Raw genomic sequence first — 19,050 nt, forward strand, 5'->3', positions numbered from 1 at the left:
CTCCCTCCTCTATTTCCCCATAAACCCCACCATGCTCCAGTATATTCATCATAACATTATTTCCCTTATCTCACTTTTACGCCGAATCCTTGAATCCCATTATGAAGCAGATGTTCCCCAGTAGGTGAGGGCCGGCCAGAGGGCCGTGGCGTGCCTCAGCCTGGGAAGCCCTGCTGGGCCGCGTAGCGCAGCCGGCTGGCCAGAGGAGCGAACGGAGGAGGGTTGGTCTCCAGCGGAGAGGACGGATCACTCTGAGGAGTGACCCTACCTGACCCCAAAGAGGGGTACAGAGAGCCTCCCTAGGGGGGAGGGAGGGGGTGAGAGAGAGAGAGAGAGAGAGAGAGAGAGAGAGAGAGAGAGAGAGAGAGAGAGAGAGAGAGAGAGAGAGAGAGAGAGAGAGAGAGAGAGAGAGAGAGAGAGAGAGAGAAGGAGGAGATTGATGAGTAATTTGAATGTCTTGACCAGTCAAAGGCTAAACAGAGGACCCTAGATTTGAATTTGACTGCAGCTGCACAAGACAAATCACCTCAACTCCTTAATCTTCACAGTACAGTTCTGGAGGTGCCAAGAATGAGGGGAATTCTAGACATGGGTTTCTGTTTAATTACGACGCACTGCTTTACTAACGACCATGTTCACGCGTTGTTTATCAGTTAGTGTTTAAGCAAATGTTAGGGAGGCTGAGTCTGTCTTCTTGATTCTTAATTATCTGACATAAATAATAATAATAAGCCTCCACACACCGGAGTCTACATGCAACCAGAGAACCATGAAGACACAAAGGAATACAGAGTTTGATTTGCAACTCCATGTCACTGACCAGGTGCAGAGGCTGTGTCGAGTGTGGGTTGTCACTAAGCAGCAGTGGAGCGGTAGGAGAAGACGTTCGGTCCTCTGAAGACTGGGTCACTGGCCTGTAGCTGGTCTGACCATGAAAACAAAGCCACATGCATTACAGTTACACATGTTAAAGCTTGCATTCAGGTCTTACTTGAGACCTATGGGTAATCCAGCGATTGCTGGTAGTGGAACCACAGCCCCTGTCCAGTGAGACGTTGGCTTGCAGGTAGCAAAATACACAATTAAACGTCAAAATAAGCACGGTATGTCCATTAAAAGATAAAAGCCTGTGCCAAGCAACAATTGTGAAGGGACACATGTAAAGCACACACATTTCTCCCATAGCGAATTCAGCATGGGAGCTTTCACCACTGAACACACTGAAGTCATATTCGATGTGAAAAACCAACAACCATCTAAAGACAGTGAAAAAAACGTAAACAAGGTCTGGTTTGGGATAACCACATCTTGTTGTTCAGTGTCACACAAATAATACTTAAACAGTTTAAATGTGGCGTGTTACTGTGGATGCTTTAGGAACATCATGATTATTCAATCTGATTGCATCTGTGCAGTCTTGATTCAATACAGACAGTCAGTGTGTGTTTTGCTCAATGTCAGTCCAGGGCCATAACATTCCCAGACAATTGTACTCCTGTGTGTGCCCGTACTTTGCTAACTATCACCAGAAATTCAAATTCAATGACATTGATAAATGAATTCATTAATACCGGAAAAAAAGCGGCACGCATGGACATGTGAGGCTGATCTAACTGCCCTACAGGGTCGATTCTTCTGGTCCCTCTTCTCACCAATGGCCTGAGAAGAATTTCACTGCCCAGCTTTCACTGGTATTCAGTGAAGTGAGCTGACGTGGGAACTGGCTATGGTAGAAGGACAAGAGGGTTCTCAGAGCCTGCTAGCACCTTTAGGAGGAATGGTTGGACCTATCGCACTTTCCTTTCATCATCTTAACAGATGCAACTCATAGTGAATCCCGGACTATGTCATGAAAGATCTCTCAAAGGCTCTCAAATAGCTGATATGTACACAGAACGTACATAGTGCAGACTGACAGCCTGCAGACTGCAGCCTTTCATGGTCCAGCACTAAGAAGCAACGCTCAAGGTAAACACATTGAGTAAGCTTCGTGAGTCTCTGCTTTTCTGCTTTTGCGCAGACCGGTATTGAACCTGCAACATTTGGCCTGGGAGTATATCACCCTTACTCCTAGACTATACCACACAGAACCAATATACTGTGACAGGAGACCCAATGTCTTTATACTAGGGGAAGATATATCCTATTTTGCTTTGGTTTTTCAAATGTCTAATTTCTCACCCAATATGATGATGCAGTTGACGGCTGGGAGCCAAGGCAAGGGTTCAAACAGGTCGGGTTCTGGGAGAACAGTATGTCCTCTTTGAATCTTGACGTGCCCCATTCATCAGGTATGGGAGCTCAGCAGATAACCCTCCAACCCATCCTCCCTTCCTCTATTGCCGTTTCAAGGTCCCATAATGTAATAAGCCTAAGTTATCTGATTGTATTCCTTTCTTATTTGCTGTTGGAACAGACAACACAAAGCTGAAGCCATTTTCTGGCCATGCCGTGGTGATGTTTACTACTTGCCTGCGGTGGCATTTTATGAAGAACAAATGCTTCCTTCCCTTCTCGCTCGGTTAGAACTTCATTCAGTCCTATTTCTGTTCCCCTGATGGTAACCAAATAATGCATACTTTGCATCGGGACGCCACATGTTGGGCGTATTTAAAAATGAAGATTCAAGGCCATTCACAGCCCCCATAAAATGGATGACATATTCTTCTCCATGGTGGTCCATAGCTTGTCTTCATGGGTTCCAACATTGGCCTTCTGAACCATAGGACTTACTGAGGATTAGCTCTGTTTAGTCAAATTATCTAAACCATCAATGAGCCTAATTAAGTTGCGTTCACACCAAAAGCAAAGCGAATATACTACTTGTATTACTCTGGCGAGGTTGCACGTGCTAACCGCAAACTTTCCTTGCGTGGGTGATTCAGCATCAGGCGAAATCTGCTTGATGCTGTTTCAGATATTTCAAACTTGAGGCTAATGACGAATTTGCATCATTCACGCGACTAGATTTGAGCCGCGGCTTCGCTTTCGGCGTAAACACACGGTTAATCCATTGAAATGGCAATTTGATGTGGTGAGCACTGCAAGTGTTATCAGCCTGAATCCTAAACCTTGGCAGACACATTCCTGTTCTGCCTGAATCCCCAGGTGCCACATGTCTCTGGCTCACGTTACACTTTATGTTTGGTTATGCTCAGAGAATCATCACAGAGGGGCGGAACGGGCGGCAAGATTTGGCAGACCAAGGTTTGTTGAGCTAACTCTCCCATCCTAAACGGCTTGGGTTCAATGCCCAATGACCAAAGCCAATACGTCAGTATCTAGACAGGGCTGCCTAACTCTGAATAAACTCCTTAAAGGGAATTCATCATGCTTGGCTGTTTTCCTAAAGAAGAGAGTACTTCGTACACGTGATTTGAAAGCATGCTTTTATTCAAAGTAACCTACGGTCATTCAGATTGAGGAGATTGTGAACATTGGGGATTGCATCTTTCGGCAGAGAATCGGACACCACCACCTAACCACTAACTCTGCCCTGAGGTACCCATTACCTAGTTACGATGCACAGACAATTATGATGACTTCAACGTCGATGCATCATCTGTTCATGGTAGCATGACTACCAAAGATGGATCCGATAGACAGTTCAGGGGAATGTGGGGTCGGGGGTTGTGGGGTTGGATCGTGTACTTAGAAAATCTGCACCAGATCCCAAACTCAAGTTTTCCCGGTTGCTGTGAGGTTTCATGGTCAGCCTGGACAGCCGCAAAACAACTGGATGCATTGGCTGCCTTTATAGAGGATCCCTCTGCCAGACCATAAACCACATGGAGCAGCACAACACACACACACAGCCACAAACACACACACACACACACACACACACACACACACACACACACACACACACACACACACACACACACACACACACACACACACACACACACACACACACACACACACACACACACACGCATGCATAAACACGCACACAAACACACACACACACACACACACACACACACAATAGATAGAGTTATCAACTGCAACAAACAGATGCATGGGGCGGGTTGGTTCCTTCATTCCTTGAACTGACAAGCATGAAATACCAAAATGTAAGAGATACTTTTCAAAATCTTTCTCCCAACAACATTTGTGATTCTTTATTGGCGTCCAGCTCATTGTTCGAAATAAGCAGAATTATATTGCATATGTTTCAAATAAGATTTTCAGGAATTTCACTAGCGTACATACTATTAACAATATCACATGTGTTGATTGGACACAGCATGGTTTGTAAAATCCATTGATCGCCCACTTTTTAAAAAAAATCACTTTTGTCTCAATCCCAAACTCACTCTATAGTCTCATTATTTAGCTCTCACAATAGATTCACAGCCAGTGCTGATCTAAAGAAGGTATCTGGGACATGCGTCAGTAGTACTTTCCAATAAAATCAACAAAACCAGGCAAGTTCACACAATAGTCAGGGGCCCTCTGCATATTCAACTTGGTTATACTTGGCCAAACGGGGGCATATAGAGTGGGAATAAAGTGTATTAAGAACACAACCTCATCTGAAAAAAATTCTGGGCCATTGGTTTCTGCATGGGGAAAAGAAAGCTACACTCACTCAACTATGTAGCAAATAAGTCAACACAGAAAATTGATCCAAGTTTTAAATAACCTGATTAAAATGTAATGTGTTCAACTGTATCCAAAGCAGCAGTCCTGCCAAACAGAATAGCATAATTCAGACAGCTGTCAAGTCATGTTGTTTTACGATTGGTGTTGAAACTTTTAAAAGGTCAAGAGAGAATACACACACACACACACACACACACACACACACACACACACACACACACACACACACACACACACACACACACACACACACACACACACACACACACACACACACACACACACACACACAGTGTGTCCCTGTGGTCCAGTCCAGGGCGACCTGAGAATAACTGCTGTGACGAATCATCAGGTATTTTTACTTGAGTAAAAGAATAATGAATTTAATCAAAATAATATTACAGTGTGCGTGAGGTGGAAGGTCTTAAATCAACCGCCTATAAGCATTTGTGCGTTTGATTGGACCATGTTAGCTGTCAGTTGAAAGGTGATGCTGAAGTAGACCGTCTGAACTCGCTAAGTCCATTTCTGTCAAATAAAATCAACAAAACCGATCAAGTTAACACATCTATCATTGGGTATGGCTAAAATAGTTGGGGGCCTTCTGCATACATATTTTTACTACATTATACTTGGCCAAGCAACATACAAACACACAGTCACACACACACACACAAAGCCACAAACACACACACACACAGCAACACACAAACAGCCACACACAGCCACACACACACACAGCCACACACAGCCACACACACACAAACACAAACATACAAACACACACACACAGCCACACACACACAAACACAAACATACAAACACACACACACACACACACACACACACACACACACACACACACACACACAGTGACACACACACACAACTACACACACAGCAACACACACACAGCCACAAACACACACAGCCACATACAAACCAGCACCCACACTCAAACACACAGACACACGCGAGCGCAGAAGGTGGTCTGCCATCCCTGTCTTCCTCAGTGCATATCCTGTAGTGGCCTGTCTGCCGACCGCATTATAAACCAGAGACACACAAGACTGATTAACCCCGCCTCTGGCATGGAATAGATTGACCTTGTCTTCGATGGTTTGACCCTTCTCTGGGTCATTTTGATTTCATGGTCGAATGACTCCTGGGGGGCCGAACCGGGTAGAGTGAGGCCCCGATGGCTCACCAGGAAGTGTGCATACCATAAGGCTCAGTCCTTTCAGAAGCAACCCGGGTCTAAATCCATCCCGTGTTTGCTAAAATAAGGCATGAACTGACATTGACATTGCAGAAAGGTCTTATTTAAGATTAACACAGTCAATTGCAAGTGTCCTATGTGTATGTGTATATGTGTGTGTGTGTGTGTGTGTGTGTGTGTGTGTGTGTGTGTGTGTGTGTGTGTGTGTGTGTGTGTGTGTGTGTGTGTATGTGTGTGTGTGTGTGTGTGTGTGTGTGTGTGTGTGTGTGTGTGTGTGTGTGTGTGTGTGTGTGTGTGTGTGTGTGCGTGCGTGCGTGCGTGTGTGTGCCTGTGTGTGTCTATTACCAGGCTTTTCACGCTTCCAAGCACTGCTGCGGTCACTATGCCCGTGATGAAGGCCACCAGGTTGAGGCTAGTCAGGGTCCAGATGAGGATGTAAAGAGTCAGCACGTCTTGGCAGCCTCGCACTCCAACAAACTCATAGTAGTTGTTGAGGAAGCCGCCACTGCAACAGAGCACATCGGCTTTCCTCATTATCAATGTCCTTGTCCTTGATGGCTACATCAAAGGATAGCGTGCATCACTGGAGAGCAATTGTAGTAGCGTTGATCTCAAGAATTCAGATAAATGTCAGTAGGGAGAAGGGAGGGGATACAATCTGAACCAGAAAAAATCTGACTGTTTAATGGTTTTGTGCTCTGAGATAGATTAAGATGAGGAGGATCATAGAGGAGCATAAGGACAAAAGAGGAGAAGGAGGAGGAGGAGGAGGAGGAGGATAGTAATGTCTCACTTGGCACAGTCGTACAGATCACAACAGTAGCAGGTGCCACTGCGTATAGTCACACTGCAGGACTCCTCCAGGTTTCTGCAGGGAACCTACCGGAGGACGCCAACACACACTCAGCAAAGTGTAGCAAAGATGCTAAAATAAACTATACAAAGTATTAATAAGGTACTGATGGATCAACCAACAATATATCTTTCAAATTGAAGTTGGCATATCAACACGTTACATTTGACCATGATGCCTGTACCACTGATACTTACAGAGGCATGGTAGTTCTCATAGATATAGCTGTTGCCGCTGGTGTAGAACTGACACCTTCCAGCTTTTAAAGGTCGAATATCCTGGTAGAAATGGAAAATAAAATCTTAAAATGTTTGGGATTAATTGCAAATTATTACTTGTCGATTATAGATGCTTAACTAAAGGCACAAACAGCCAGTACAATTTGCAAATAGAAACGCTGGTGAATTGAATTAGACCATAGTTAAAATTTTACTTCATTGCAATACTCAGAAGTCAAGAGTACTCATTAGACTAACATTTATATTCTACCTGCGAAAATTATTTGTAATTTAGCAGATATTTATTCCAAAGCGACTTGCTCTATGATGCCCACAGGTACACGGCAGACCTGAGGAAACCCAGTACCTTTCCATAGCCACTACCCTATCCCGCCACATGAGTTGGTATTGTAAAGTAGGCTAATACATTAATTAATAGCATAATTCGAACCAACTGTCCAGGTAAAATTTGTTTCATTAGTTTCCTGTTCCTTTCCCCTCTGAAATGTGTTTTTTTAGTACTTTTCTTAATTTAAGAGCCAACACAAACATAGCTAAGCTGAACCAGTATTTATTAAGTGGTTTGGATTTTCCTGCAAACTTTTCACAACTGCTAGGTAAACAATATCCTGACAAGATTTGTGTTTTATATGGCAAGTCTCCAATACATTTAAAAGGCCGGAGTATATGTAAAGAATTTTGTTGCTGGAAAATATTAATATTACATAAAAAACTGCTATAGCTGATAAATTGCTTGCTCGATTAGGCTGTCTAACAGCTCTCACCTGGACAATTTAGACAGGGTACGTTATAGTATCCTGAAGTCGTCGTGTTTTGTGGGCTGACCGTTTAAAACAAACAAACAGCCCAGAGAACAAAAGATACATTCACTCACGGGACAATTGCCGGAATTAAATGAATGACATGAATACAATTAAGAAGGAGATGATAACCAGGGATGTCGTTAGGTCTATTTTGGGGGGGCTAAGCCCCCCAAGATGTTCAAAAGCCCCCCCTACACATTATTATTATTTATTTATTTTTGTCAAGGAAATCGTAGCATGCCTGCACTTAACATAATAAGCCAGAATATGAGTTGAAATAAATACTAAGAAGTTGTCTTTAATTTGGATTAAAATTGTTTCAGAGTGCATTTATGGATACATTTTTCTAACCTTTTTTCCTTGAACTCACCCCAATATGTAGACTTAAATCATACCTACTCTTACATTTGTTTAGCTTATTTATATTTTTAAAAAGAAGGACATCCTGAAGACTCAGGAGAGGGAAGCAGGAGGTCTTAAGGCAAGTAAAGAAAAGAGAGTGAGCCAGGGCCTGTTGTACTCTCTACTGTAATGAATCAGTCCCTCCAGAAAAATGCGGCATTTTTTTGTGATTGTTGCGGCCAAAAATCCTTGATTATGCGGCACGTTTTCTTAAAAAATGCGATGAAATATGCGGCATATTTATGCAATTTTATGCGATGAAAAACACATAATCACGTTTTTCTGGAGGGACTGATAAATGATGAATTAAAGAGCCACTTTAAAGATATGATGAAAAAATGTCGGCAAGCGCTACACACGGGCATGAGCTTCGGAAACTGCTAGGGGCAAAGCCCCCCCAGCCTCTAAATCCGAGTGACGTCCCTGGCGATAACACAAAAGCCTCCTGTGACAAAAAAAACCTTTGGACCCCTTATTGGGACAACAATGATTTGTTTAAATATACAATCCATCGTCCTGTTTCATGGCAAGACAGTCAGAGGGGCGCGGGTAGCTCACCATGTTGAAGACGATGAAGACGCCGTCTATCACCAGACACAGAAAGGCCGCAATGATTCCCAAGCTCAGGAAAACAATGGCCGCCGTCAGCTGGGTAGAGATGTGAACCACAATAAAGGAGGACATATTAACAGCTGGTAGTTTAGGCCTTCTTGCTCAAAGTAGAAATGCAGACAATGGGTTTTACCTTTCAGCTGGGAGTCAAACACCCTAACCTCTATAGACAGTTCCCACGTCCCACTGTCAGGAATATAAACTCAGCTCAATGGGAATGCAGATGAACAGACCATAGTAGTAAGGCACGACACGGAGTCCATCAAATTGACCCTGACAGTAAGTGCGCTAGGTAACCGGGGTCACGGCTGTTATTATCCTACACAAACCATGAAAGATAAACAGCCCATATAACTGTGGAACCTTTTCAAAGAGTCTGGCGTGAATGCTGTTTCTGTCTCATAACCGGGATATGCAATGGAGAGAGGTCTGTTTCAGGTTTAGTGTATGTAAGTATGCTTTCTTGGATGTCCTTGTATGTATCGGGCATCATGAATACATGAATAGATAACTAATAACATATCATTGTGACTATCTTAAAAAATGCATATGTTTTAACTCTATTTGGTTGAAAGAAAAAGTTTAATCAGAAGCACGTCTGCACTTTTCCCCTTTGTATCTTCTTATCACATGCGGTCGTCTGAACTTATCAGTCGCCAGGGCAGCTGATGGTCTAAGAATCCCAAGAACAACAACGTTGCATCCAAGCACGGCTCTCTGATCCAAGCACATCCATCCAGCCTGTCCCACAGAAATCAACTGCTGAGCTCTCCAAAAAAACCCTCTCTTATCTACTTCATCATTAAGTGTTTTAATAGTCCATATTGGCATCCTGAGAATCGGTCCACTGAGGCTCTATGCCTCAATAGCTTAATTGACCGATCGTTGAGTGATACAGGGGACACTTTGTGGAATTCTACCCTCTGTTTAACTCACTGACTTCACATGTCAGGATTAGTTTGACTTCCTATCCCACGTTCTCTGTTAGTGTAAGTAACGCTAATGAGAAACAGACATGAGGTCCTCATGCTACAGGGAGGAGTAGCAAATAAGCCGAGAGCTTATGCGAGGCCAACGATGGCTTCAGTTTTATGTAGAAACAGATAGCATTGTGAGAAATGGAGAGGACTGTTTCTTTCTGTACGCCAGCCATAACATCATGACTTTTTTCTTTGAGATGCAGTGAGATGAAGAGTCTCTGCTTGCCACAGTGCTGCCCTCAAGATTTACCACACAAATATTGATGACATTTTTTACAGACCTTGACAGCTCAGTTTTGACCACAATTAAAGTAACCACTGTTCATTTTGTGGTCCGATTATATTAGCCTTTCAACATTAGACACGGGAAGATTGCCACAGGGTGCAGAACATGTTGAACATTTTATGTTTCAATAAAATCTGATGTGAATTAAATTGCTATTTAATTACTCATAAAGAGCATCACATGCTATGCGTCACATCTCGCCCTTCTCAATGAGTTCCGCTTGTTGTTTCATCATTCTCTCATAGTTTCCTTCCTCCCTTGTCTTCCTCACTTCTCCTATCGTTTCAGATACTTCTCTTCCTGCCCCATATTTGCCGCCTCTGTGCTTGTCCTCCCTCACCTTGATTGTTTTCACCTGTCCCACCCTCATTATAATGGCCTCCTAGTCAATTTAGTCAGCATGTTTCCATCATTCTGTTTCCCACTTGTTTTGCCCGACTACGCCCTAGTCTTCTTCCTGCCAGATTTCCAAAGTTTTGCCCAAGAGAGGTGCATTTGAGTCCTTTTCTCTGTTGTTAAACCGTTGTTAAATGTTAATTTTAATATAAAATGAATAGTAATCTCCTGGTCATTTTGTCAACAATATGGTCAACAATATGACCTAAAAGTACAACAAACAAACACGAGATTGAGGCTGAGTTATCAGAGCGAATGCCATTGGCCATTGGCACAAAAAACGCTAGATGTGAACATGCCCTCAGGTCGTTCATTTGATCATATAAAAAACGTTAAATTCAAACATTGCGCTGACCGGCATATCAACACACAAGTCACGTGATCTTAAAGAGACAGTGTCCCTACAACACAACGAAAACATGTCAATAACACATTATGGTGAATCATTTCTATAGAGTCCACCACAAGACTACACTTAGTTGCTCAAATATAATATTACTCTCCTCCTCGAGCATCCCGAATGGTCTTTACACTTTATTGCTAAAAACTTAATATTAATCTCCTCCTTGAGCTTCCCGAAATGTCTTGCAATATTGATATTCCACTTCCCCCCTGAGGAATGTTTTAGTTATTTTATTAACGGTCCGAGCTTGGCCCCTGTTGTTCCTGTAACGTTTTTTTTTTTCTTAAATTCTGTAAAAGTCATATTACAGCCTATACCGTAAGTCAAATTCTCTTTAAATGTTCAGGTATGGTTGCCAATAACCCCCTCTGACCATAAACCCACATTTGTGGTACTACACCCAAAGGTGGCGCTATTGTAAAAAATCATGAATTAGGCTTATTTCTCCTCACCATATTGACCTGGGCTCAAAATTCTTTCAGAATATTAATCTCTAGAATCAGACGCATTTATGAAACCCTGGGTCTTATGACCTAAAAATGTTTCACACAGTCGACAGTCAACCCATTTTGCCTATCTGACCATTTTGTTATTGTATAACTACCATACGGCTATTATTAGGTGGATATCATTCACAGTGCACATTTTCAGATCTGTACTCTTTTAAGAAAGCCCTTAATTCTCTTGTGAAATGTGTGCTTGGAGTTTTCTTGATATGTGCTTATCAACCAACCGACATTTTCACCATGTGAATGAGACTTCATGCAGTTCAGGCATGTCAGTGGCTCAACGGGATAATGCTGTGTACTGGTGATCCTTAGGTTGAGAGTTCAAATCCTCATTATAGCATTATGAACACGCAGAACATGACATTCTGTCATTGCCACTCATTTAAGAAACACAACAATGAACAGCACCTGAAATTCATCAGGCAATCAACATTCCGGCCAAATAGTTTCCAAGAATCTGACTGCCATCACTTTTAATTTTTGATGACGTTTTCTGCATGTCATTGAGTGGCCCCCTAAATGATAACCAGTCTGTTGCCTTTAGTTCGCTGAATGGTTTAAAAATATTTAAATGTTGGCACTGCTTTTAAGAGTCATTTGTGGTGAACGAATGTTAATCGTTGTAATATTACAGGCAAAATGTTAATATAATATGCGCTTAGAAATTTGCTACATTATCGATTGGGGTTTCCACATTATTGCTATTAGTCTTACAAGTAGAGGTTGAGCGTGCGCAATGCGCGCGCAAAAACTCTAGTTAAAATAATTGTAAAGTCTGAGTCGACGGAGACCACGGCTGCAGAATTTTTTCTAAACAGATTATTTATCTATTTATCCGTTTCAAGTCTATACTGTTTCTTTTTATTTGATAACCCAAAAAGCATAACTATGATATCACATAGGATTGCAGCATGGACGTCAGTGGCTTTTCTGATCCACTCCGAGTCTCACTCAGACTGACTCAGACAGTTTCAATGACAGTTTCAGTTTCAATGAAGCCTGAATGTTTCCGAAAAACACACCGATTTGTGAGAGGAGGACTATATCCAAATATCACAAAGCAAGTCGATTCTGATAATGGATTCCGTAACCTCAACTGAAGCGCTGAGGTGAAGCGTACTCGGACTGAGGGATGGCAGGGTCCTGTACACATTGATATGTTTTTTATCACGTGGATATTTTAACCTATCTCCTACCTGTGATTCCAAAATATGCAAATACATGAATTACTTTTTTATATATATGATCAGAGCCATCAAATACTGAACTGAGATTTGAGTACCTACCTACGGCTATCCTCACAGCTGAGGACCTCCCTCAGCTGTGAGGTAGGACCTCACAGCTGTATACAATTGGTATGGTACTAGAATTTCCGTCAGGATAAATCAAGTATTTATACCTATCTATTTATGAAGCCATCTACCTAGTTTCCAGACACTCTGTCTGGAAACTGTATTGTAGAATAACCTGAGCGGGGCGTTTCATATAAATAAGCTCTTAACTGGCTCAGGTTTTATGTGTTTGTAAAACAATAACCCCTTCAAGACTAATCTGCTTTGAGGATCATTCCTTTGGCTCTTTGGTTATTCCACCACCTTTAACATAAGCTAAGATTGATATTTCTGGTCTCCCAACGAAAGCATATTGACCTGTCAGTAGAAGATCCCACACATGTGCGTAACAAAACGGGGGCTCTAAAGCATAACTCAATTTAGGAAAACCTCACATAGATCTGACGCTGAGCTGAGAAGGACTCGACCACAACTCCAGGGTCAAATGTTACAAAATTCCTGCAGGGCAAACCGTGGTCTGCCACCTCTAGACCTGCGTTTTTCAATACAAACATATATACACTAATGTATATATATATATGTATAGGCCAAGTGTACATACCAGCTGTTTTCGATTCTCTTCAAGGCAGAGCCCGAGAACCCCTAGGAACGATCCAAACGCCAACTGTGAAGAGAAATCACAATTCAAGATGAAATACATGTCTAGTTTGTCGGCATGATTGTCCTATGAATAATAAATCAAGCAAAAAATATTCTTGTTATTACAATGTATACAAAACTACATTAACTCCCTCCATTCTTCATTTATAAACGCATCCTTTTATGTTATGTTATTACCAGGGATTTGACATCTGCCCACCTGGAGAATGTGGGAGGATATGACCAACAAGTAAAACTCTATAATTCATGAACTCCTGTTATTTCAACAGCCGGGCTGTAACTCAAGATACAATCTACATAATACTCAAAGTCTAAATAGCGAAAGTCCGGCTCAAATCAAGCTGAAGTGTTGAAATTGTAACATTACATATCCGCTTTCAGTCATTTCGAATGAAGTTTGTTGACGTTTGGATGAAAAGGTAAAGCATGCCAATGGACGTCAATAAACGTCCATCAAGATCATGAGTGTGGGGGGGGGGGGGGGGTTGATGAGATTGATGAGAGACACTTACAATGGCTCCAGAGAAGTACCCTGTGATGCTCAAGCTCTCTGTGCGGGTGGTGGTGTAGATGCCCAGCACGACCAGCAGCAGAGAGAGACACAGCATGCCCACTGACAACCACAGAGCCCTCCTGGCCTTCACCTCTGCAACACATAACACACACACACGCACACGCACGCACACATACACACGCAACCCCCCCCCCCCCCCCCCCCCCCACACACACACACACACACACACACACACACATACACATACACATGCACACACAGACAACAAATTCAACCACAGCCACAAGTGATATTAAAGAAAATGTAAAATTACAAACTAGCAATGTAAAAAAAATGACAATAACAAGAAATACATAGAAACCTAGATCAAGAAGGGCAAGGAGCCAACATTATGCAGTGTTGAATTGCGGAAAAAAACATTTTATTATGTTAATTGTTGGATTGAATTGGGTAGAATTCAGTTTATAATGGCCTATTGTTTGGCCTAATTCAAACATTGAAGGAAGGATCAATTGATTGCATTCCGCATCGATTGCGACATTGCATTTAAATGATAAAGTCTATAGCCTACATTTGACAATTATACAAAAATACTTTCTTTTATATTAAAATATATATCTGGAACATCTGGAATCGCATATAGAATCAAACCCGCCCTACCCTAAATCGTTGACAATTTAAACAAGGTAAATTTAAAGTCACCGGTTCGAGGACCAAATTGTATGAAGGACCTACCTGTTCGAATGCGCTTGGATGCGGAATTGACCTGTACCTCCGCCTCTCGGTTCATGTCATTATTCATGTTCAGCGACATTAGGTCCATCCGCGTCTTTGAACACTACCAACCCCAGCCTGCTATCTCCTCTCATATAGTGATGCACGTGCTTGCTAAACTTTCTCTGACATCTCAAACGGGATTGGCTGAGCGGTTAAATAGGTGGGCGCGTTCGTCAGGCGAGACGGTGCGCGCAATATGCAGGGTAAAGATGTCGAAGAAGTCCTACATTCAGAACGGCGTGCCAATAACATGAATCCTGAGACAATCAGGTATCATACTTCAGGGAAGCAACGATACTGAAGTTCAGCCAGGGGCAACCACTTTCTGTACAAACACACAAACACACACTCAACACACGCACACGCAGGGAAGGAGGGAGGAGGGACGGAGTGAGAGTGTGTGAGAGAGAGAGAGAGAGAGAGAGAGAGAGAGAGAGAGAGAGAGAGAGAGAGAGAGAGAGAGAGAGAGAGAGAGAGAGAGAGAGAGAGAAAAGGTGCTCCAGACAACAGGGTGGGGCATTTGATAATTGATAATGATAAATACATCCCAGTCCCAACTCCCCCCTCAAGATAAAAACAATCTCATACCAATCCAGTCAGGAGTCCACCACCACCCATAACCCAGAGAGGCACTCAGACACATGCAGCAGATCAAACACTGAGAGATCATTGAGCTAATGTTATTCTGGACTCCCATTCTAAGGTGAACCCAGATAAGCGTCTGAAAACCATGAAGCGTTACCTAAATGTTAAATGTGATATAGTCTCATTGTCTTGTGTGATGTCAAGGAATCGTCCTCTAAATATCTCGATAAATCTGATTTATATCAGATCATAGGCCTATCTATACATTTTCTACAGGTTTATTTAAGTTTAATTTAAGAATGTAGTGTTCCATATTTTATACCCTCCTCCATTGACTCTTACACACACACACACACACACACACACACACACACACACACACACACACACACACACACACACACACACACACACACACACACACACACACACACACACACAGACACACACACACACACGCACGCATAAACACGCACACAAACACACACACACACACACACACACACACACACACACACACACACACACACACAATAGATAGAGTTATCAACTGCAACAAACAGATGCATGGGGCGGGTTGGTTCCTTCATTCCTTGAACTGACAAGCATGAAATACCAAAATGTAAGAGATACTTTTCAAAATCTTCTCCCAACAACATTTGTGATTCTTTATTGGCGTCCAGCTCATTGTTCGAAATAAGCAGAATTATATTGCATATGTTTCAAATAAGATTTTCAGAATTTCACTAGCGTACATACTATTAACAATATCACATGTGTTGATTGGACACAGCATGGTTTGTAAAATCCATTGATCGCCCACTTTTTAAAAAAATCACTTTTGTCTCAATCCCAAACTCACTCTATAGTCTCATTATTTAGCTCTCACAATAGATTCACAGCCAGTGCTGATCTAAAGAAGGTATCTGGACATGCGTCAGTAGTACTTTCCAATAAAATCAACAAAACCAGGCAAGTTCACACAATAGTCAGGGGCCCTCTGCATATTCAACTTGGTTATACTTGGCCAAACGGGGGCATATAGAGTGGGAATAAAGTGTATTAAGAACACAACCTCATCTGAAAAAAATTCTGGGCCATTGGTTTCTGCATGGGGAAAAGAAAGCTACACTCACTCAACTATGTAGCAAATAAGTCAACACAGAAAATTGATCCAAGTTTTAAATAACCTGATTAAAATGTAATGTGTTCAACTGTATCCAAAGCAGCAGTCCTGCCAAACAGAATAGCATAATTCAGACAGCTGTCAAGTCATGTTGTTTTACGATTGGTGTTGAAACTTTTAAAAGGTCAAGAGAGAATACACACACACACACACACACACACACACACACACACACACACACACACACACACACACACACACACACACACACACACACACACACACACACACACACACACACACACACACACACACACACACACACACACACACACACAGTGTGTCCCTGTGGTCCAGTCCAGGGCGACCTGAGAATAACTGCTGTGACGAATCATCAGGTATTTTTACTTGAGTAAAAGAATAATGAATTGAATCAAAATAATATTACAGTGTGCGTGAGGTGGAAGGTCTTAAATCAACCGCCTATAAGCATTTGTGCGTTTGATTGGACCATGTTAGCTGTCAGTTGAAAGGTGATGCTGAAGTAGACCGTCTGAACTCGCTAAGTCCATTTCTGTCAAATAAAATCAACAAAACCGATCAAGTTAACACATCTATCATTGGGTATGGCTAAAATAGTTGGGGGCCTTCTGCATACATATTTTTACTACATTATACTTGGCCAAGCAGGACCATAAACAGAGGGTGAATAAAAGAGTCAACCTTGTTGGATACTATTTGACTATTGGTTTCTAATGATGGAGAAACAAAAGCTATAGTCACTCAACTAAGCAGCAAATTATTCAACACAGCATATTCAACACAGTTTTGCAAAGCATATTTTAAATATAGTCTGATAAATGGTATCAAAAGCTGCAATCCTGCTAAACAGTAGAGGTCAGATAGCTGTCATGTCATGCAGAATAAAACATGTTTGTTCGTTTATGATTTGTGCTGAACCTCTAAAAGGTCAAGAGAGAAGAGTGCATGATGCAGGGTGCACCACGCACACACACACACACACACACACGCACACACACACACACACACACACACACACGCACACACACACACACACACACGCATAAACACGCACACAAACACACACACACGCACACACACACACACACACACACGCACACAAACACACACACACACACACACACACACACACACACACACACACACACACACACACACACACACACACACACACACACGCACACACACACCATCTCAGGTTTCCATCAAGTTAAACCTGAGAATCAGTGCTATAATGAAACCTCAAGTATTTTCACTTAGGGAAGAAAATAATGAAACTAATCAAAACCGATTTACAGAGCTGCTACTCTTATCATGGGCTCATGTTGATACACATGTCTTCCTATAGTGAAGGAATATAAACACAGGGGTGAGTCAAATAAGAAAGCTCTAGGTTTCCATCTCTCTTTTCTCAATGCTTTCTTACCTTTTGAAGTTCTCATCTCTACTTGAACTGATGTATTACATTTATGTAACTGGAGACAAAGGAAAAAGAGTCATTAAATCAGAATGGTCCATACTTTCATACCCTGGTCATTCAAGGTCAGTTGTCTATTCTGTGCAACATAATCAATAAGCCTGGATCTTAGAAGAGAAAAAACCCCATCTAAAGCTACCTTTAGGTATAGTACATTACCTTTCAATTAGATTGACATTTTGATCTCACAACACTTTTGATTGTATCCTTTTGGAAATGCTAGAAATGCTGGTTGTGTTCCAAGACCTACTGTGATCAATATGAGTGAAATCAACTGTAGATTGAATTAAAGCAACAAGTTGGTGGGGTTCTCCCAGGCACCCCAAGGTTAACTTCAAGGGCAATGTTTGAAATATTCATAAAACAGTGCTGGATAACAACCCGATGTCGGCCCATACTTCGTCACTGATACGTTTGAGAACACCCCTGTTAACCTCAAAAGAAAACTGTACTATGGAAAGTGAGGCCCTGATGCGCCATTTAAACGATGGTGTAACTACACCCTTGGCATTACTCTAAATAGGCTATTGTCGACATAACCAAGAGAAGTGTCTGCATTCGCTATTATTCTAGAGAGAAAAGAGGGGTGGGCTTTCCATAGCACAGCATGGAAGTGGTCCCGAATATATTCCCGACCGTCACTCTGAAGCACGGGGAGCCGGGGATGATGTGGTATGGTCTGCTGAACAAGGTGACGACGGCGCTGGGCGGGGTTTTGGAATAGAGCAGAACTAATAGAATCTGTTGTTTTTTTAGGGCCGTGGCCATGTCTCATTCCCTATTGACCTTTATCAGGGACTGTTTGAATAGTTGAAAGAAATAGGACGTTTAGATCCAATAATTATTATTATTATTGGATTTAAACTTCCTATTTCTTTCAACTATTCATGTATCAGCATTCACACTCTAGATATTTAAATATTATCTATATATAATATTTCAATATCTAGAGTGTGAATGCTGATACATTATTCACACTGATTAGGTTTGAGGAAAACCTGCTAGGCCTACATAACATTGTATTGTTTTGGGTGTGTTTTTATTTCCCATATTGTGTTATAGATTGCAGTTCCTCTTGCTTGTTTAATAAACAACAACATGATTAAACCACAGCAAGATTAGTAATTTATTCATTATGAAAATGAACGTGTGCCCTCAGGTGCTGTCCCAATTTAGTAGCCTACTGTAGTTTCCCAGCACTACATACTTATTCAACAACTTGTCCTGTAAGGTTTTGTCATTATATAACTAATCAACTTTAGAT

At 41.9% G+C, this 19,050-nt stretch overlaps 1 protein-coding gene across 2 annotated transcripts; it reads right to left on the reverse strand.

Moving 5' to 3' along the window:
• Positions 1-24: 24 nt before the first annotated feature.
• LOC132474662 (transmembrane protein 255B) lies at positions 25-14,905 on the reverse strand. Of its 2 annotated transcripts, none has more exons than XM_060075471.1 (9): positions 14,515-14,902; positions 13,778-13,911; positions 13,207-13,269; positions 8,686-8,775; positions 6,881-6,961; positions 6,624-6,709; positions 6,176-6,335; positions 821-925; positions 25-299 (listed from the first exon to the last, which is right to left on the reverse strand). In XM_060075471.1, exons 1-9 carry the CDS (start codon positions 14,600-14,602, stop codon positions 156-158), a joined length of 951 nt encoding a protein of 316 aa, XP_059931454.1. In that variant the 5' UTR covers positions 14,603-14,902; the 3' UTR covers positions 25-155. The 2 variants fall into 2 exon arrangements, with proteins under 2 accessions (XP_059931454.1, XP_059931455.1); XM_060075472.1 differs by having other exon boundaries at positions 160-299; positions 821-920; positions 14,515-14,905.
• Between the last annotated feature and the right edge of the window lie 4,145 nt (positions 14,906-19,050).

The sequence above is a fragment of the Gadus macrocephalus genome, chromosome 16, assembly GCF_031168955.1.
Source record: "Gadus macrocephalus chromosome 16, ASM3116895v1".
Taxonomy (NCBI): domain Eukaryota; kingdom Metazoa; phylum Chordata; class Actinopteri; order Gadiformes; family Gadidae; genus Gadus; species Gadus macrocephalus.